The 22,842-nt window shown below is 40.6% G+C and overlaps 1 protein-coding gene across 2 annotated transcripts in view; it reads right to left on the reverse strand.

Moving 5' to 3' along the window:
• Positions 1-22,842, reverse strand: part of NUP54 (nucleoporin 54) — a 36,181-nt gene that overhangs the window by 11,822 nt on the left and 1,517 nt on the right. For both annotated transcript variants that reach the window (XM_004766243.3, XM_004766242.3), the window contains 7 exons: positions 20,113-20,196; positions 19,874-20,020; positions 14,245-14,471; positions 12,023-12,210; positions 10,449-10,645; positions 9,084-9,138; positions 8,549-8,642 (listed from right to left, as the gene is read on the reverse strand). In XM_004766243.3, coding sequence (XP_004766300.1) covers positions 8,549-8,642; positions 9,084-9,138; positions 10,449-10,645; positions 12,023-12,210; positions 14,245-14,471; positions 19,874-20,020; positions 20,113-20,196 — 992 coding nt within the window. The remainder of the gene's footprint in view (positions 1-8,548; positions 8,643-9,083; positions 9,139-10,448; positions 10,646-12,022; positions 12,211-14,244; positions 14,472-19,873; positions 20,021-20,112; positions 20,197-22,842) is intronic.

The following is a 22,842-nucleotide window of genomic DNA, read 5'->3' on the forward strand; positions in this document are numbered from 1 at the left end:
CACAGGAAGCACAGTGATTACCTACCAATCAGTGCCAGAGAGAACGGGTGTAAATTATACCAAAGCAGACACTGGGTCAATGTAAATGAGAGAACTTTTTTTTTTAAGATTTTATTTGACACAGAGAAAGAGAGATCACAAGTAGGCAGAGGAGCAAGCAGAGGAAGAGGGGGAAGCAGACTCCCCGCTGAGCAGAGAGCCTGACGCAGGGTTCGATCCCAGGACCGAGACCATGACCTGAGCCGAAGGCAGAGGCTGAACCTGCTGCGCCCCCAGGCGCCCCCACGAGAGAACCTCTACCAGAGCCCGCTGACTGTGAAAAGCGCTGCTTTGTAAAGCGGTGCACTTTTCACTCCCGTCTCAATGAGTATGTTATCAGGAATTCCACATAAGAGAGTTGGAGGTAACCGCTAAGTACCTCTAAGTATTTGATTATAAAATCTACTTAGTAAGATATTAGCTAGATTTCAGCACTCAATGATTCAAGTGCTTCATTAATCTCCAATTCTCTGCCAACCAAAAGAATCACGACTGGGAGGAGAGGCCAGATGGCAGAGGAGCAGGAGACCCTGTTTCAGCGGGTTCCCCGAACGGAGCTAGGTACCTAACCAGCGCGCTCGGAACGCCGTGACATCAGCCTGACGTGCAGATCTCACACTTCCGGATCTCTGCAGGCCAGAGGACGACGGGCGGAGAGCGACAGAGGAGCCGGAGTGTGCAGACCGCTACGGGAGGGTGCACAGGAGGGGAACCGCCGGAGAAGTGAGCCACTGGTAAGACCCCAGTGCGGAAATGCCTGCGCTTGGGGACCAGCAATAACTTGGGAGACTGGCGGCCGCAAGTGGGAAGGGCCTGATCACAGCGCTCAAACAGAACGCCAGGGATTTCAGGGACAACTGTTGAGATGGGGCAGCCGCACGCACAGACCGAAGCCCATGGTCAAAGGACGGCCGCAGCCGCGTCTGCTCGCACCCGAACGAGCGGCCCGGGCTCCAGTCAGTGGTCCCTGCGGCTGGCGGCTGCCGCGACCACCAGAGCCACCTCCCCTGCCTCCACCTTCGCCCGGGCTGCGCGCACCTGGCATGGGCTAGAGTCAGCGGTCCTGGGAACTGGCAGGCCCCAAGACCAGGCTCACCGGGACCAGTACGGCTCGTGGTTTTGGTGGCATGGGAGTAGAGACAAGGGGGTTCTCGGGCGGCCGCTGAGACGGGGGCTGGGGGTGTGCGCCGCCTGTGGGAGGCTGCGGTGTTGAAAGGAGTTTGCAGAGAGAAGCAAACTGTGGCTTCTCTCTGAGGCGGAGGTCTGGGTGTGGACCGTTTTTACTTTGCTCTCACCCTCTGAAAAGGCAGAAGAACTGCCAGAGAACAAAAACCCCCAGAGAGCAAAAGCCCGAATCCCACGGAGCCCGGAGCCCGGCCCCTTCATGGGCAGGGCCACTCCGCCCAAGCAGGACTGATTGAAAAACACACCAGGCGTTGCTCCTGGCCTAGAGACAGAGAAGACACCTCCAAGATCAACGAGGATAGAAAGACCTCCAGACATGTGATCGTGAAATTCGTGAATCTTAAATTTAGAGAAATTGTCTTAAGGGCAGCTGGGGGAAGAGATTCTTTATGTACAGAGGAGGGAGCATCAGAATAACATCAGACGTGTCCACAGAGACCTGGCAAGTCAGAAAGGGCTGGCAAGACATACTCAGGACACTACATGAGAAGAACATGCAGCCTAGAATACTTTATCTGGCAAGGCTGACGTTCAGGATGGATGCAGAGACAAAGAGCTTCCAAGACCAGCAAAGACTAAAAGATTATGTGACCACCAAGCCGGCACTACCAGAAATACTAAGGCGGGGGGCGTCTATAAAAGAAGAAAGACCCCAAGAGTGATATAGAACAGAAATTTTCAGAGACAATCATAGAAACAAGATCCTCACAGGCAACAGGATGACAATAAAACATACCTTTCAATAATCACTCCCAACATGAATGGCTTAAATGGGCCCATAAAATGGCACCGGTTGTGGATAATGAAACAGGACCCATCCATATGCTGTCTACAAGAGAAGCATTCTGAATCTAAGCATACATCCAGACTAAAGTGAAGGGGTGGAGAAGCATCTTTCATGCCAGCGGGCCTAAAAAGAAGGCTGGGGCCTGGGGTAGTGATTCTCGTATCAGACAAATTAGATTTTAAGCTAAAGACTGTAATCAGAGATAGAGAAGGACACCACATCATTCTTAAAGGGTCTATCCACCAAGATCTAACAACTGTAAATATTTATGCCCCAACATGGGAGTAGCCAATTACATAAACCAACTGTTAAGTAAAAAGACATACTGATAAGAAGGCATTAAATGTAGGGGATCTTAACACACCACTCTCAGCAACAGAAAGACCATCGAAGCAGAAAAGCAACAAAGAAACAAGAGCTTTGAAGGACACACTGGATCAGATGGACCTCATATATATACAGAACATTCCACCCTAAAACAATAGAATACTCATTTTTCTGGAGCACACATGGAACTTTCTCCAGAATAGACCACATACTGAGATTATTCCCTGCATATTCTCAGACCACAATGCTTTGAAACTGGAACTCAATCTCAAGAAAGAGTCTGCAAGAAATTCACAAACTTAGAAGCTAAAGACCATCCTGCTCAAGAATGTTAGGATTAACCAGGAAATCAAAGAAGAACTTAAACAATGCATGGAAACCAATGGGAATGAGGACACATGGGTCCAAAACCTATGGGATGTAGCAAAGGCTGTCCTAAGGGGGAAATACAGAGCCAGCCAAGCCTCACTCGAAAAAAAAGAAAAAAGAAAAATCCCGAATACACAAACTCTCTTTACACCTTAAAGAACTACAGAATCAACAATAAATTAAGCCTACCCCATGCATAAGAAGGAAAATAATTAAGATTAAAGCAGAGATCAATGAATTAGAAACCAGAGATATAGTAGAACACATCAACAAAACTAGAAGCTAGTTTTTTGAAAGAGTAAGATCGATAAACCACGGGCCAGACTAATCCAAAAGAAGAAAGAAAGGACCCAAACTAATAAAATTATGAATGAAAGGGGAGAGATCATGACTAACACCAAGGAAATAGAAACAATCATCAGCAATTATTATCAATAGTTATATGGTAATAAGTTAAGCAACCTAGAAGAAATGGATACATTCCTGGAAACCTATAAACTTCCAAAACTGAAACAGAAGAAATTGACAACCTAAATAGACCAATAACTAGTAATGAGACAGAAGCAGTGATCAAAAACCTCCCAAAAAACAAGAGCCCAGGACCTGATGGATTCCCTGGGGAATTCTATCAAGCATTCAAAGAAGAGAGAATGCCTATTCTCCTGAAGCGGTTTCAAAAAATAGAAACAGAAGGAAAACTTCCAGACTCTTTCTATGAAGCCAGCATTACCTTGTTCCCCAGACCAGACAAAGACCCCATCGAAAAGGAGAATTTCAGACAATATCCCTGATGAATATGGATGCCAAGATTCTCAACAAGATGCTAGCTAATAGGATCCAACAGTACATTAAAAAGATTATCCATCATGACCAGGTGGGATTTATCCCTGGGATGCAAGGTTAGTTGAACAGTCGCAAATCAATCAAGATGACAGAACAAATCACTAAGAGAAGAGAGAAGAACCACGTGGTCCTCTCAATTGATGCAGAAAAGCATCTGACAAAGTACAGCATGTTTTCCCGATTAAAACGCTTTAGCGTCTAGGGACAGAGGGAACTTTCTTCAACTTCACCAAATCCATCTATGAAAAACCGACAGTGAATGTCATTATCAATGGAGAAAAGCTGACAGTCTTGCCACTGAGATCAGGAACACGACAAGGATGCCCACTCTCGCCACTCTTGTTCAACACAGTACTGAAGTCCTAGCAACAGCAATCAGACAACAAAAAGAAATAAAAGGTATGTCAAACTCTCTCTCTTTGCAGATGACATGACACTCTATATGGAAAACCCGTAAGTCTCCACCCCCAAATTACTAGGACTCACACAGCAATTCAGTAATGTGGCAGGATATAAAAATCAAGGCACAGAAATCAGCTGCTTATACACTAACAATGAAACTGTAGAAAGGGAAATTAGAGAATTGATTCTGGTTACAACAGCACCAAAAACCTAACTGAAGAGGTAAAGGATTCTATACTCGAGGAATTGCAGAACATTCATGAAAGAAACTAAGAAGACAAAAAGAGATGGGGAAACAGTCCATGCTCATGGGAGAATAAACATTGTTAAATGTCTGCGCTGCCCAGAGCCACCTATACTTTCAACGCCATCCCAATCCAAATACCATCGGCATTTTTCAAAGTGCTGGAACGAATAATCCTAAATTTGTATGGAAGCAGAAAATACCCTGAATAGCCAAGGAAATGTTGAAAAACAAAAAGTTAGGACCATCACCTTGCCTGATTTCAACCTTTATTACAAAGCTATGATCACCAAGACAGCTATGGACACCAACTGGCACAAAAACAGACACACAGACCAGTGGAACCGAGTAGAGTCCAGATATGGACCCGCAACTCTATGGTCAAATAATCTTTGACAAAGCAGGTAAAAATAGCCAGTGGAAAAAAGTCTCTTCAATAACTGATGCTGGGAAAACTATGTGTAGAAGAATGAAACTCGACTATTCTCTTACACCACACACAAAGATAAACTCAAAATGGATGAAAGACCTCAATATTAGATAGGAATCCATCAAAATCCTAGAGGGGAACATAGGCAGTAACCTCTTTGACATCGGCCACAGCAACTTTTTGCAAAAACACCATCTCCAAAGACAAAGGAAACAAAAGCGAAAATGAACTTTTGGGACTTCATCAAGAAAAAAGCTTCTGCACAGCAAAGGAAACAGTCAACAGCTCCTGGGTGGCTCAGTGGGTTAAGCCTCTGCCTTCAGCTCAGGTCATGATTCCAGGGTCCTGGGATCGAGCCCCACATCGGGCTCTCCACTCCACGGGGAGCCTGCTTCCTCCTCTCTCTCTCTCTGCCTACTTGTGATTTCTGCCTGTCAAATAAATAAATAAAATCTTTAAAAAACAAACAAACGAACAAAAAAACAAAGAGGAAACCCACGGAATGGGAGAAGATATTCACAAATGACATTACAAAGGGCTGATATACAAGATCTATAAAGAACTTCTCAAACTTAACACCCAAAAAACAGATAATCAAGTCAAAAAATGGGCAGAAGACATGAACAGACACTTCTCCAATGAAGACATACAGATAGCTTGCAAACACATGAAAAAATGTTCTTCGTCATTAGCCATCAGGGAAATACAATTTACACCAGTTAGAATGGCAAAAATTAACAAGGCAAGAAACAATAAATGTTGGAGAGGATGTGGAGAAAGGGGAACCCTCTTACTTTGTTGGTGGGAATCAAGTTGGTGCAGCCACTCTGGAAAGCAGTGTAGAGTGTCCACAAAAAATTAAATATAGAACTACTCTATGACCCGGCAATTGCACTACTGGATATTTACCCCAAATATACAGATGTAGTGAAAAGAAGGGCTATATGAACCCCAATGTTCATAGCAGCAATGTCCACAATCACCAAACTGTGGAAAGCCAAGACGCCCTTCAACAGACGAATAGATAAAGAAGATATGGTCTATATATACAATGGAATATTACTCAGCAGTCAGGATGAATACTCAACTTTTGCATCAACACAGATGGGACTGGAGGAGATTATGCTGAATGAAGTAAGTCAAGCAGAGAGAGTCAATTATCATATGGTTTCACTTGTGGAACATAAGGAATAACATGGAAGACATCAGAAGGAAAGGAAAAGTGAGGGAGGGAAATCGGAGGGGGAGACGAACCACAAGGGAGAGTGGACTCCCGGAAACAAACTGAGGGTTTTAGAGGGGAGGGGGGTGGGGGATGGGTGAGTCTGGTGGCGGATATTAAGGAGGGCACGTATTGCATCAAGCACTGGGTGTTATGCGTAAACAATGAATCTTGAACACTGTATCAAAAACTAATGATGTATGGTATGGTGACTAACACAATTTTTAAAAAAAAGGATCACAACTTTAGCCTTTGCTTTGGTAAGACCTTATAAATAAAAGTGTTTAATTAAGAAAATATGCAAGAGGCTGCTGGGAAGATGGCAGAGCAGAGTAGGAGGACCCAGGGCTCACCTCTTGCTGTGTGGCTGCCTAGAGAACACCCACATCGGCACAAATAACCCAGAAAGCAACCTGAAAACTGGCAGGACAGACTCCACAGCCCAACCCAGACAAAAGGCCAGGCGAGGAGACCCACTGCACGGTGCCACAAGCCTGGCAGTGTGCACGCAGCCCAGACAAGGGCCGGCATCACTCCAGAGCGAGTCCTGCTCCAGGGAGAGGGGAAGATGACCACAAGCCAGTCCGGCTAGGAGTCCAGCAGTGGGCTAGGGCAGGCAGCTGGTCTGACTGCAGGCCCCAGCCACCAACAAAAGCTTCTCAGGGGACAACACAGGAAAAGTGCCTACAGTTTGGTGCTACTTCGTCTCTGGCAAACACCTGCTCTGACTCAACTCGAGCCCAAGGCAACCCTGGACTGGCCCACTAACACCACAGGCACCAGGCTCTGCCCACAACAGGCAGAAAGCCAGTGCAGGCTGTACCGAAGGCAAACACAGCTCGCCACGTTAGGACACCCCCGTAACAAAACACTTAGGAGACACCCTTGATGCACCATTTTCTGGTGGGGACACTGCAGTGCAGGACCTCTTCATAAAGTCACTGAACTTCCTAACACAGAGACAGACACAATAATAGACAAAATGAGTAGACAGAGGAATATGTCCTAAATCAAAGAGTAGAACAAAATCAAAGCAAGAGACTTAAACGAAATGCAGATAAGTAATCTGATAGCGAGTTTAAAGTAATGCTCATAAAGACACGTGCTAAAATTGAGAGAAGAGTGCACGACCTCCATGAGACTCTCCACCAAGAGATGAGACATAAAAAAGAACCAATTACTGATAATGAACTCACTAGATGAAATTAAAAACAGACAACCTGGAATAAACAGCAAACAAGAGGAAGCAGAAGAACACATCAGCCACCTGGGAGACAGAGTAATGAAAAGTAATCAGGCTGAGCAGATGAGAGGGGCAAAAAACACCCAGAATGGAACAGACCCAGGGGACTCAGCAACACTCTCAAGCATGACAGTTGCATGACAGAGATCCCGGAAGGAGAAGAGCAAGAAAAGGGGACACATTTGTCTGAAGGAATAAGAGCTGAAAAAATCCTCAGTCTAGGGAGGGAAAGAGAAATCCAGATCCAGGAGGCACAGAGAGCCCCCCGACAAAACCAACACAAAGAGGTCTGCACCCAGACACAAAGTAAATAAGATGGCCAAAAGTAGTGATAAAGAGAGAATTTTTAAAGCAGCAAGAGAAAGGAAAGCAGTTACATACAAGGGAAACCCCATATGGCTATGAGTGGGTTTTTCAGCAAAAACTTTGCAGGCCTTAAGAGAGCAGCATGATAAATTCCAAGTGTTAAAAGGAAAAAATCTAGAGCCAAGAACACTCTATCCAGCAAGGCTTTCATTCAGAATAGAAAGAGAGACAGAGTTTCCCAGAAAAAGCTAATGGCAAACCAGTCACGTCACCATCACACACGGATGCCATTGGTCTGTGAGCCCCAAATCCATAGTCCAGCTGCCCTCCAGCCTAAGTCAGCATGCACAGCCTGCCACGTGCTCAATGCCAAGTTAACATGCCTTTACCTCAGACTGCCAGGGACTCAAAATGATACTGTTCTCCTCAAATTCCAGCCCCTGTGCTCAAGTCTGTGCACAAAAGTGGGCAAAATTATAACAACAGAATGAAGCAACCCAAATAGTGACACTAACTCTGTTGAATATATAAGGGTTATAAAAGGAGTGTCATGCGCTAAGAATATCTTGAACAAGCACATCAAAGGACAATACATACAGCATGATTCTGGTTAGTGAAAGAAACAAACCCAGGAAAAATAAAGTAAGATGAAAACAGAGAGGGAGAAAAACCATAAGAGACTCTTAACTACATGGAACAAACTGTTCCTGGAGGGGTGGTGCATGGGGGGATGGGGTAACTGGGTGATGAGCATTAAGGAGGGCACGTGATGTTACATGTAACTGATGAATCGCTGAACTCTACCTCTGAAATTAATAATATACTATACGTTACCTAATTGAATTTAAATTTAAAAAGTACCCCCCCACCCCAAAATAATAATAATATGCATTCCCCGGCTGCAAAAGGATTATAACAGCCTAATAGCAATGATAAGCCAACAATTCTAAATTCTTTGTTAAAATATACAAAATCAGATTTACATGATTTTGGAGGCTCTCTACTAAGCAGCTGCACAAAACTGTAATTGTTAATTTTACAGCATACTCTGTATTATTTAACTCTAAAACATAATAGTAATCCACACAGTAAAAAGTGTCTATAATCTTTTTTACTATTGCCAGAGGCAGAGAATGAAGCTAAATGCTTACATCTAATCTGGTCTGATGCTGCTTAGTCATCTGGTCTTGAACCTTCAGTCTTCGAAGAAGTTCTTTGAAACCCACCATGGGTACAGGAATTAACCTGAAGAAATCCAAGTGGTCAATTATCAGATCTTAAGCCTTTTACTATTATTACAAAGTACCAGAAATTAGGGTTTTTGTAATAACATTCATGTAATTTCACAATAAATTTCTAGGGTTCAAAGACAGATCAATGACTATGAAATCAACAATGTTAAATCACAGATTTTTTTCAACCTTCTTACTTTACAAATAAAGAAATAAAGTTCAGTCAAAATTTATACTTTTAAAGGCAAAATTAGGGGAATGATACTCAGATTCAAGGTTTTCACCATACTGTATAGCCTTGTCAGTCAACAAGTAGGCTCCCAGCCCAACGTGGGACTTAAACTTACAATCCCGAAACCACGAGTTCCACGCTCTACCGACTGAACCAGCCAGGCGTCAACATTCCCCAGCAAGTATCAGTCTGTCCGTGGGAAGACGACAAGGGCGTACTCACTTTTCTGAATCCGGGTTGTCCACCTTCGCTTGTTCCCAGATAATAGGATCGACACCTACAAAAAGGGGAAATCGTTTTTCTGAAAGAAACTATTCTCTGTTTTTATAGTATTTGTATGGGAAAGGCCTTCCTAAAATGAGATTTTAAAAAATCCAGAAGCTATAATGAAAAATGACTATTCGGTATGACAATTACAAAAATGAAAATTTTTGTTAGGATAAGCTTTGAAAAACATTGTAGACTGAAAGGAAGTATCTACAACCTATAGGATAATAGATTAACCTTCAAAAAACAGAAAAAGCGCCTATAAATCAGAAGGAAAACAAAAATATCTAATAGAAAATGGGCAAAGGACATGAAATGTTAATTCACAAAAGATAGAACCACAGCTAATATAGAACCATATTTAAAGATGCTCAAATGATTAGAAATCAGGAAATGCTAATGAAAGTAAGTGATTTTTGCAATCAGAATGGCAAAATTAAAAAAGTGATAATCTCATTGCTGGCAAAAATAGATCAAAATGAGAAAATATTTAAAAAGAAAAATACGAGAAAAAGAACATGTTTCTTTCACAGTGTGTATACGACTTTCTTTGGAGAGCAACCTGGCAGTAACTAACAATACATAAAATATACATAATCTTGACTCAAATTTCATTACCAGAGAGCTATTATATTTACAAGGCTGTTTAACTGTTGCATAGTTTATAATGATGAAAAAGTGGAAATGACATAGAAGTGAAGTGAAATAAGGTACATCTGTGGTATTCCATGTAGATTTTTAAAAAGAATATTTACCAGTGTGTACTGGTATGCGACGGGAAGGGCCACGATATACTACAACTGAAAAGGCAAGTCGCAGTAGATGTACAGTGCAGAATCCTTTTTTGTTTTAAAGGACTTACATGTACATATGCTGTATTAAAATCACAGGTAAAGGACTAATAAATTATTAGCAGTGCTATTTCTGTGGACAGGAGATTAACTGGATCTGTAATACAGTCAACCTAGTTATGCCGTCTACAGCATCTTTTTTGGTGAGAACACTTATTTAGGTTCTACTTGGATTCTCAGCCCAAGTTAGAAGAAAATAAAAATATTAAAAGTAAATTACCTTGGGGTAAATGGATTATGGATTATTTCTCTTTAGTTTGTCATTTCCCAACATTTCTAACAAGCATATTAACTATAAAATACAAAAGCTAAATGAATTAATACAATGAAAACATTTAAAACTTTGTCCCGAATTAGAAGACATGATAGACACTGGTTTTATTAATAACCAACTAATACCTCCCAAAATAGGGGAAGCATTTTTATCTCTAAATCTTTCATTTTCTCAAATCTGTGACTAAAAACGTACCAGCAGGAGGATTCTGTAAGAGTTGTTTGATTTGCGCAGGAGAAAGTTCAGTTCTAGTCATAGAAAGGGTTACTCCAAGTTGCTGCAACTGTGTTTTTATATTCGTTTGTTCAAAATGGGCGTATAGTGTTGTAGCTGGAACTCTTCTAGAAGTACCATTTGGAGAACGCTCAACAACATAGATGACGACTTCTGTCCTGGGAGACAAACAACCAAGTCATAAAACAGCACAAAACTCACAGCTACAACTCAGTATCAATGTAGCATGCGATTTTCGAAAGGTACTAGCAGAATTCAGAAATCGTTTTAGAAGAGAAAATATTTTCTTAAATCTTGGAAAATAAGGAATCCTTATTTAATGTTATGTTCACTTGTACATCAACTTAAATGATAGTTAAAATGAGACATATGATACTTATAAAAGGTTTGCTTCACTGCAAAGTCCTATGTAAATGTTACTATCTTTTCCAGAATTGAGAAGTACTTTGGAGATTCTGTTGAAGTTACCTGATCTCAGTTATTATAGTTCACTAATTCTTCTAGGGGCACCTGGGTGGCCCAGTGGGTTAAGCCTCTGCTTTAAGCTCAGGTCATGATCTCAGGGTCCTGGGATCGAGCCCTGCATCGAGCTCTCTGCTCAGGGGGGGAGCCTGAGTCCCCCCCTCTCTCCCTGCCTCTCTGCCTACTTGTGATCTCTGTCAAATAAATAAATAAAATCTTAAAAAAAAAAAATTCTTCTAACCCAACATATCCCAAAGTAAATGTTTTTACCACTAAGTATGAAAATTATACAGAAGACATAAGAAGTAAATGAGTCATATTTCTCCATGAATGAGTATGCACAGTTATCAATTAAAACTTCTAATAACATCTTTGTGGCCTTTGATTTGCACACACAGCCATGATTAACATTTCTTCCTGTTTCTAAACGAAAAACCTAAGTAATCATTAGTATCCGGTAAGTTAAGAACTCCCAAGATTAAGGGGCACCTGGGTGGCTCAGTTGGTTTAAATGTCCAACTCTTGATTTCAGTTCAGGTCATGATCTCAGGGTTGTGAGATCACTTGGCCTCTGCACTGGGTGTAGAGCCTACAAGATTCTCCCGCCCCCTTGCCCTGCTCCTCCCACCTCTGACAGACAGATAGATACATAAATATATATAAAATAAAAGTAACTCCGGGGGCACCTGGGTGGCTCAGTTGGTTAAGCGGCAGCCTTCGGCTCAGGTCATGGTCCTTGGGATCGAGCCCAAGGCTCTGGGACCATGCTCAGCAGAGAGGCTGTTCAGCAGAGTCTGCTTCTCCCTCTTCCTCTGCCTGCTGCTCTGTCTACTTGTGGTCTCTCTCTCTCTCTAATAAGTAAATAAAATCTTAAAAAAAAAAAAAAAGTAACTCCCAAGATTAAGCAAAAAAGCTTTTAAACAAATGTTGTTATAAATACTGAATAATAACTAGCTGAGTAATAATATTCTGCTCAAAGATTTAATTTGTGCTTTATCAGCAAAAACGCTGTTGGCTCCCTCTCTTTGGACCAAGGGGCACAGAAATAAGTAGTACATTTAATGTATACTTACTGATCATCTGGCAATGTTTTAATACCCTCTACATTTACAGTAAGGGTCTGGTTTCCTCCCAAAACTTTATGCAATGATTCTACCAACTGCTGTTGTTGGCTTCGAATATCTGTTTCTTTTTTGTTGAAAACTAAAACCACCAGCCCATCTTCATCTTTATTATTGGGCATACAACTATATCCTACTGCCTGTAGAATGACAAAACAAACAATATCAAAACTATGTACAGATTTTACATCAGATGTTTAATATTAATACGTTAAGTATCTGCTAAAACAGGGAAAATGGTTTAATGGCTGCTAATGAAGGAAATAATTATTCTTGCCACCACTCTGTGCCCTACGTCATCACACAAGGATAAAGAGAAACTATTTTACCCAAGAATAATATAAACTTAGAGTGAAACTAGAATTTCCTCTTCAACAGAGTAACCAAATAGCCTTCCCTTCTAAAAAAGTTTGATAGTCATTACTGTTGGGTGTTTCTGAACTCTGATGAAACAATTCTGCATGTCATTATAAAAATGACCACAAAAGTCATGGACCGAGGCCTAATTTATTTTACTATATTGACTTATGGAATCCTAAGCTAAGTTTTAGATAGAGCGAAGATATGATTACTATAGTTTTTTCTAAATATAACTACTTTTAAAGTAGAATAACACCATCAAACGTATAACACTATAAAGAATATCTACATCGTTTTATGGGTTCATGTCATATAAAACTATATAAAGCATGTTACTTTTTAACATATAAAATATGATAAATTATACCTAAGGAATTACTCTTTTAGATAGAAGCCTTTTCTTTTGTCACCACTTATAATGCGACTTTTTAAAAAGATTTATTTGTGTGGGAGGAGTAAGGAGAGTGCGACAGACTCTCCAGCAGACTGCCCGCTGAGTGAAGAGCCCTCTGCAGGGCTGGATCCCATGACTCTAAGACCATGACCTGAGCCAAAATCAAGAGGCAGATACTTAACTAACTGAGCTACCCAGGAGTCCCATAATCCAACTTCTAAAAAAAGAATTTAAATTCACTCTAGACTAGTTCTCATTTTACCATATGTATGTTATATATCAACTTAAAAAAAGTTATATCCAATCTATGTCCACTATATAGCTCTTAGTCATTACACAAAAGTATTAAAATTCCAATTATATACACTTAAAAATTCCTTTTGTTAGAGTGATAACATGTTTTAGTAAGAGAAGCTGGTCACTTTCTGTCGTTCAACCACGTTGAGAAGGGTCTGGCCCTCAGGCTCGCAGCCCCACACACAGGCTTACATACGTACTGATTACAGACACAGGCAATAAAAAGTAGTTTGGTTTTGTTTTCTTTTTGTGCCACTGAAAAGTGGCTGGGGTGCCTATGTGGCTCAGTTGAATAACGGCCTGACTCTTGGTTTTGGCTCAGGTCAGGATCTTAGGGTTGTGGGATCAAGCCCCAAATCAGGCTTCACAGTCCTTTGAATCTGCTTGGGATTCTCTTGAAGAATTCAAGATTAAGATTCTCTTGAGAATCTGCTTGGGATTCTCTCCATCTGCCCCTTACGCCGCACACGTGCACGTTCTCTACGAAAACCTGTAAACACGTCTTTCAAAAAAAGTGGCTGGAGTACAAACTGGATTGCAATATATTATTTATGAAAAATATGCCATCGAGTTGACCTAAATACTCTCACTGCCTAACCAAACAATCTCTGAGAAGTCGAATTCAAAGGAGAAGGTTGTTGGGTAGGCATGGAATCAGGAAGAAAAAGATTATACTGTTTTAATGGTTTTAGCATCCAGCTATAATAGTGACAACAGAATGATACCTGCCAAATAGAACATACAACCTGTCTAGCCAGTACTCTGCTGGCCAGAGTACACATTCCGGGAAAGTGTTAGATGATTCTCACTAAATTCTAGTTTTGGGTCCCTACTTCACAGATGCCAAGTAGACCACCCTGCTTCTAACGTGTTTTCCTCAATTTTAAATTACATTCTGATCATCCCTTTCCCTTCATTCATACTCTGGTCACCTTCAATCACATGTATGTAAGAAAGCACTTCACCTTAATAACTTCTGCATCCTTAAAACACAAGTGTAATTGTACCATATTCAAAAAGTACTAAAGACAAAGCAACTGTTTTCTTCATATTATTTTAATCCAAATATCACATTCTCTCTTACACACACTCTTCAAGGGAGGATCAAAAGAAATACTAATACCTTAAATCGGCAAAAGGGATTTTCTTGTGTGAACTCCACTGGTGGAATGTTATTGTTGAAATATCCTTTTCCTGTTCCCCAAAAGGCCTGTAGTTGATTCCATTTTGCTAAAATAGCATCCCTCTCATCTCCTAATAGCGTTGGAGCAGAAAGAGCACTTGCAGTATTTATCAGTTGGTTGGACTGTGTAGGAGCTTGTGTGGGTTGACTGAAGAGACCACCTAATGCTAGAAATGTACCCCATAATTAGTATTTCAAAAAAAAAAAAAAATCAATCAATTCAGACCCTAGGTATAGTAGGCAGAATAATGTCCCTTCCCCCCAATGTCCTCATCCTAAACCCTGGAACCTGTAAATATGTTACTTTACACAGCAGAAGAAACTCTGTAAATATGATGAAATTAGGATATTGAGTTCAGACTACCCTGGATTAGCACTTAGTGGGCTCAACACGATCATAAAGGTCCTGAACAGGGAAGAAGGAGGTCAGAGTGAAACATGAGGATGAAGGAAGGGGCTACAAGCCAGGAAATGCAAAGAGAGACTAAAAGCTGGGTAAGGCCAGGGAACGGATTCTCCCTTAAAGCCTCAAGAAGCAACAGCCCTGCCAACATCTTGATGTCAACCCAGGGAAACCCATTTCTGAATTTCTGATCTCCAGAACTGTAAGATAATAAATCTGTACTGTCTTAATACATACACTAAGTCTGTGATACTTGGTTATGACAACATTAGGAAACTAATATACTAGGACAACCCTTAGAGTCACTATCTTCTCAACACAAGCACTTCCACTACCGGTATGTCAGCTGGGTTCATATCAGACCCACATCAAAAAATGCACATACGGATATGATATGGCGAAGTAAAGTGTGTGAAGCCGCAGAATGGGTTTTTAAGCCTTTATTGCTATTATACGTGTAAAATAAATACAAACCGGAGGGCCTGAAATAAGCAAAAAGAATCATTATACCAGTGTCTCATCAGTACCAACGTGATCACTTCTCCTTACATGTAGTAAAAAGAACAACGAATGAACTCATCATCAGGATTCTAAGCTAAAAGCTTTAGCAGGCTGCGAAGCTTTGGGCAAGTCATTTAACTTCTCTGTGCTACAATTTCTCCAATAGAAAGGGATAAACTTGTTAGATCAGATCAGATTCTCCAAAGCAGGAGGCAAGTAACCCCAGTACAAGACCTTACAGCTGTCCAGCAACAGCTGGGTCACTAAATGGACTAATGCACATGACCAACAGTTATCTTTTCATGATCTGATAAGACACTTTAAAAGTCTCAGCTTGGTGCCAGTCTGCCTTTAATGACTCGCACCTGCTTATTTCACATTTTACCAAAGGAAAGAACAGGGCTCAGAGCTTGAGGCAAAAGTATTAGCTAGAATCTGCTAACACTATGACATTTTCTCTGTACTTGATTTCAGTTTTCCTGTCTTTATAACAAATGATACTGGTTTTCCATTTATAGCAGGAGTACAAATCTTCCTTTTAAAATAAATATGTAAAATTAAAAAGTAAAGTGACTTAAAGTTCTTAGTAATACAAATGGTACAGAGAGAACAGAAAAACCACGAATACCAAAATGCTCTGAGTTAAGGGCCGCTGTATGAGCCGCTATTTAAGTATTCTTCCAGGTCGACAGGTTCTAAGTACCACAGGGTCACTGGAGCTGCTACAGGGCTAGAGAGGGTCTCTTGTTACCCTCCAGAGAGATGATATTAATTTCCAAATGGGCACATGTAAAAATTGTAAAGAATTGGACTAGAAGCCAGAAGACTTGAATCCTGGTTATTATAAGCTCTATAAGCTATTTACTGTAGGGGCACCTGGGTGGCTCAGTGGGTTAAGCCTCTGCCTTCAGCTTAGGTCATGATCCCAGGGTCCTCGAATCAAGCCCCACAGGAAGCCTGCTTCCCCCCCCCCCCCTCTGCCTGCCTCTCTGCCTACTTGTGATTTCTCTCTCTGTCAAATAAATAAATAAAATCTTAAAAAAAAAAAAATACTTCAGCAATCAAAAAAAAGGGGGACGAAGAGAGGAGATGATTAAGTGTGGCAAATTCTGACTTTTGCTGAATCTATTCAGTAGAATCGGGGTCATTTTACTCTTATTTTTGTGTTAAATTTCTCATTTAAGTAAAGAACAGTAAGTATTCATTGGATCTGAGAGGACTAATGATCTTAACTATGTGAATACAGAAAACAGAATCCGGATCAGTGCGAGCTGAGAGGTAAGAGAAGACAACAGACAGAGAGCTCCCTTTTCCTAGTTCATGTTTATGAAGAGAGGAGCAACTGAAATGTGACTGTGAGATTAAGGTTGTTTTGTTTTGTGGCCACTGTTTTAAGAAAAAAAGAGACTTCAGGTTGTTTAAATATGGGTAAGAAGCATCCTTGGGGAAAGAAGCTGAAGACCGTGTTGGGGAGAAGAGTGTTGCCAGAAGAAGAATCCCCAGTCCGAGTGTCCCTGGGAAGAATGAGATCCACAGCACAAGGAAGGGTTAAAGGAGGAGTATGGAGGGAGGCAGATGAGCAGATCTGGCAGGGGGAGACTGAGGAACTGTAGTGCAATAAGGGATTTTATCTTCTCTTTGAAGTGGAGGTCAAGGCCATCTGCTGAGAGAAAGAACAGAGCGATCTGAGAAGAATAAAGGTCTGTTACAGAAGGTGGGAGAATAGATTAAATAAACTTCCAAGGATTGCCAGACAATGCTGAGGCTCCAACTTGGGATTTTTTTAAACCCTCAGGCACAGGATACAATGACAAGAAGTTTAGGGTATTGGCAACCAGTGACTAGTTAGCTAATTAGGGAGGACAGTGAAGATAAGAAGGAGCTGATGGAAGAACAGAAAATGGCCTAAATGGTCTAATGGTCTAACGGTCTAAATGAAAATGTCACCAGTTAAAGACCTAATGAGGTCTAGGAACAGCTGTATTTGAAGTATTTAAAAAGGCAGGCTAAAAAAACAATAGATTATGGGATGCTCACATTAGTGATTTTGAAATTAGAACATTTTCAGATGTTGCCAAGGCCCAGGGTAATAACTGTTTAAGAGAAACGGAAGACGTCTTTGGAATAACAGGTAGATGGCAGGGCTGTGTGAATATACAGCCATGTGATGTTTAAGTAACCCAGACAGAGAGAAGCTGAAAAGAAACGGAGGACTAACAGCCAGCTGCCAAAGTTTTCAATGGATAAGAGGTACCGTCCAGAAGTCAGCAGCTAACTGAGATTAGACATCGCACAGAAGGTACAGCCAGAGAACGTGCATCTCATACAAGCAGGGGTTTTAAGAATAACGCAACAGCTCCATCGTCTTTGCAGATTAAACTCGAAACTCCTTACAGCAGCAGCTCCCAAACTCATCATGCTGTGCCATGCAAGGATGCGTCTGTCAGTTCTCCCCCCACTTGGAATCCCCTTTCTGACTCTATCCAACTAATTCTTTCAAGATTCAACTCTTCCGTATTCCACAGCACCTTCTAGGGACGCATTTTAGTGCTTTCACATTATATATGCATTTTGTATAAGTGGATGTTTATTATTCTAATTAGATATTCGTTATTGTCTCCTTGTAAGCTATAAGCAGGAACTGTGGCTTTCAACCTGAGATAGCTAATCCCTGACATACAATATATAGGCAGAAGTGGCTGCTACAAAATTTAATAAGTGGCTGCTACATATTCTGCAAACGAATAAAACCAAATTCAAAGTCCCATTTTTCCTAATTAAAGTGTAATTATAATAACTGAGAGTTGGGGAGACTTTCAAGAAACAAAGAAAAAAATTCACTTTCCCCTTCTCCTAAAGTACTCAGATTTCCAACAAATTTTGTATTTTTTCAGGATAACAGAAAAAAGAACTGAGACTACTATTCTATTTTCTTTGTCCTACTGGCTAGATAGTTCTTGAAATTCATCTTTTTTTTTTTTTTTTAAGATTTTATTTATTTTATTTGACAGAGAGAGAGATCACAAGTAGGCAGAGAGTCAGGCAGAGACAGAGGGGGAAGCAGGCTCCCTGCTGAGCAGAGAGCCCGATGCGGGGCTCGATCCCAGGACACTGGGATCATGACCCGAGCCAAAGGCAGCGGCTTAATCCACTGAGCCACCCAGGCGCCCCGAAATTCATCTTTAATAAACTAATAATCTTCAATAATTGAGTAGGATGAATTTTAGCCAATCAATCAAGTTACCTAAGAACAATGAAATGAAAGTGATTTAAGAGGTAGTAGACTGGACTAGTGAAAACAGCATCACACAGGAAGTCAAAGAACTTGAATTTATGTTTCTATCCTGCATCTTGGGAGGTCTACGGAAGAGTCACAATCTCTGTTTTCTCTCTTCACCTATGAAATGGAGATAACAAGAGTACTATTTCGCAGGATTCTTGTGAGAATTACATGAATTACTCCATAAAGATAGGCCTGGAACATGTGCCGTGCCAGCTGGGAAATAAGCTATCAAAGACTAATTCTAAGCTTGTACCAAAGGACTTGAGGCCAACCTGAAGAGGCTTGTATCTCAGGCCAAAGATGGAACAATTTAAGTATCAGTAACTGCAACAGATTAAAAAATACCAAAAAGTTGAAATACTTAAGTTCCTAATATTAAGTAAAAATTAACTGGCCTCCTTCGGAGAATCACAGGGAACCAACTCTTTATTTTTGAAAACTAATTATAAATATGGAAAGAATCAACCAAATAGTAAATTTAAAAATATTAAAAAGTATTGCAATACGCGGAAAAGAAGTCACGAGGTCCGAGTACCACTTTGCAACCCCTGAGAAACTGATGGATCTAAGTAATCATCGCCAACGGCTGCTGCCAGCGCAGCCGAAAACAGACACAACCGACCTTACATATACCTCCTGATAAAGGATGCGGTACACCTGCAGTCTTGCAACCCCACAAAAACTGAACTATCCACATAAGTAAGTGCCTAGATCCAGCCCAACTCACAAGAAACACAGAAGACAACAAAATATGTTAAACTACACCGCAGGAATGCAATACAGTTAAGTCCTGACTTGAAAAATCCTACAGGAGAAGAGCTGCATTTCTGTAACAAACTGGAAAAACAAAACAGGAGGGCTAACGGGAGCTTCCAGAGGTTTAAGACACAGAAAACTAAACAATAACGCTTACAGACTTAATGACCAAACTGTACAGTAAAGAACAGGTGACCACGACATGACAGACAGGACTACAGTTCCTCTGACAGGGAGGGGGCTGCACGGGCAAGGCGGGGGGCTGCTCAAGTGGCTGGCGAGAGGCCGCCTGCTGACACAGGCAGTGGTTACAAGGGTGCTCACCTTATACACAACTCATTAAGCTGTACTTCTGTGCAGTTCTCTTTTTTGGGTTACTTTTAGCAACAACATAAACGGAATGCTATTACACACAGAGGCTTCACAATACCAACCATGCCAGTCTGTCTTGGCAACTGCTATCATCACATATAAACATGAGAAGTTGCTTTCGGAGTCTTGTGGAACATAATACTGATCAATCTTCACAAAAAGATATCTGTTAAAGTGTTCTCAAGAGTGCGCTCAATGCTGGCTATATGTTACAGTTTTGTATTTGAAGAGAGATGAAGGCCTCTCATACTTACTGGTCTGCTGTGGCTGCTGCTGTGTATTAAATCCTCCAAATCCCAGTCCAGTTCCCAAACCAGTACCTAAGCCAGTACTACTTCCAGTTGTTGTGCCAAAACCAGTACCAAAGCCAAAACCTTTGTTCTGAGTACCACCAAAGAGTCCTTTGAAGAAAAAATTTAAATTGTATAAATTAAAAAAAAAATCTGATCTCTAGCTCATTTACATCTACAAATGCCTTCAGATATCCTCTTACCAGTAGTGCCTGTGTTAGCTGGAGCCGAAAAGCTGAATGCAGAGCCTGCTGTTGTAGTTGTTGTCCCAAATCCTCCAAACCCACCTAATTTAAAAAGGATAAATGAAACAGAGAGGAAAAATCTTTTGCATACGTAATTTTTTCCAAATCATTTTACATCATTGCCACGTAAAAAGAAAATATTCTGATCTAATTTTCCCTTTTTCTACTTTCAACTTCAATTTTTTAAAAACGATACTACTAATCAAGTCAATATGTTGCAAAAAATAAGTAAATATTTCAAATAGAAATATCACAATGCAATACATAACCTTCAACAAAAGGGCTGATTAACAGTTACAGCTGAGAAAACAAGTTAGGCCTATTCCCATGCTTAACAAACTCGAAAATAACTATGCATGTACTTTCAGGGCAGGTGTTGCAATTTCAAATGCCTACAAGATTTAGGCTGAGAATATTAATGAGTGAAAAAGACTGGGTGTTTACTGACTGGTAGAACTGTTCCATGTGAACAATTTTTTAAAGTGGCAGCAGTTTCCAAATTCCAGCAGATTACTGCTGTGGGAGAATGGTAGTTTAGTAGTCTTGTATATTCCTATTTTTCCCAAGAGAAACACAAGATCTAGATTTTCTATGTGAAATGTATAAGAATTTTAAACCCTAATTTAGTTTTCTGGCAAGAAAGTCAAATATTTTTTTAAAAAGTGTGTCAAACAGATCATACTGGCAGACTGTGGCGCCAGTTTGCAACTTTGGCTTAGGTGAATTTACTCACATGCTCTCTTAGCTTATGTTTCCATTTAGTCTTCATGAAAACTTAGGAACTTCCCAAAGGAAACATACTCAGCTCCCTACAAGAACATGTTTCTTGAAGGAAGAGATAAGGGGAAAAAAAACCCGCAAGTGGAAGGCAGTGGGAAGGAAAGAGCAGAACTAGCCCAGCTCTCTGCCCCAGACCGGCAGCTGACAGATACACAAATTTCATTTTTAGGTTAAGTTTAGAAATGAAACTCATCTTAGCCATATGTATCTTGACATATGAATGGGATGGAATACAAACAATCTAATATTGTTTTGTTTTGTTTTTTCTTATTGTCAGTTTTTACCTAATTACCAATATGGTGCCAAAAAATCTTAAGAAAAAGGCTTGAACCATTAGTGTGGAGTTATGCCACAGGTTTTTGCAATTCTAACTTTTAATCTCATATATCTCTAGTATAAGAGACAGATTCATATTATATAAAACGTATAAAGAGGAAAAAAATCCCAATCCTCTGACATTCATATAATTTTGATTTGGAAAATTACTTTAAAATACAGTGTATATTGTAGCCATAACCTAATACTCTATTTTCTTGTAGGTTTTATTGCAGTATTGGGAACAGTAAACATTTTGATTTTAAAAATATCACCTAGAAGTACAGAACAGTGTTCTCAAGCTTTTTCATTATTCCTCCCTTCTACAGAAAAACTATACTATATTCTGAATTGGCTACACAATATTAGTATCTTATCATGGTTCCTAATACCAAAAATTTTTATTAGTAATAGTGGATCTGCAAAGACACAAAATAAACAAGAACTTCTATCATCCCTTTGCTGAAGGCTCAGTTAATGAACATCTATAAAAGTGGCTAAAATACAGTTACATTATCACAACTCAAAATTAACAATGATAACTCAAAGTGAACATGAAATCAAGCAAATACTGTAAGTTTATTTATTGTTGCTGAATTACAAACTGGGTGGCTTTGTTTGGAAACACAAATTTCAAAATAATGTTGTTTCACCCAGTGCCAATTTTAAGCAAACAGGGAAAAAATAAACATACCAATGACAGTGATACATGATCACTTTAAATATACCTTAACAATAATGGACAGTTTTATCCTTGGAATCCAAGGTTTCAAGTATTCTTCAGAACGTTTCAAATCAGATGCCAAGGTGATATTCGCACCGCAGTAACAAACACTGCACCAACCCCCAAATAAATCTTAGGGAATACTGTTTACAAAATGCATATAATTGGCATGGGCATAAGTGGCGAGATGTAAGAGAATACGGACAATAAATTCATATACGAGCAGCAGAGGAACAAAACTTTTCCATAGGATACTGTATATAAAGTACACTGACGTATTTTAAATTTATATACACATATATACCCATTATAGTTTGTGTTTTGCAAATTTCGAGTGAGCTTCAATCCATACCGATACTAAAATCGTCATTATTATTTTTTTCATGCAAAGAGGTCTCGCCTACCTACTAGAACTCAACGCCCCGTGACAATAAATTAAATTGCTCTGCTCATTCCTCAAAAAGTCCCGTGAAAACTGGGGGCTCTCTCCACCCTTGGGTACCTTACAGGAAGGGACCCCCATCTGCGGGGTGACTGGAGGACACGCACTCCGGCGGTCGCACACCGTAGCAGCCGGACGGGGGCTGCTGTTCGTATAAGACTCGTTTCTCTCGGGAAACACACGGACAAGCAAATGAAATTCCAATGACAGATGCAAGAAACATGGAAAGAAGTGACTGCAGGAGTCCAAGAATCCCAGAGCAGCGGCCTGACTGCCGGGCTTCTGTTTGGGAAGAGACCCCAACAATTTGGAAAACGGCTTCTGCTCAGGACCGCGCGTTCCGAACCCGCACCCCCCGGAAGGTACGTTCTGTTCCACGAGGGGAAGTTAACGGGAACACCGTCCCTCGGGGCGCTTCCCCAGCCCG

This window comes from Mustela putorius, unplaced genomic scaffold, assembly GCF_011764305.1.
Source record: "Mustela putorius furo isolate JIRA1106 unplaced genomic scaffold, ASM1176430v1.1 tig00000430_pilon_pilon_pilon, whole genome shotgun sequence".
NCBI lineage: Eukaryota > Metazoa > Chordata > Mammalia > Carnivora > Mustelidae > Mustela > Mustela putorius.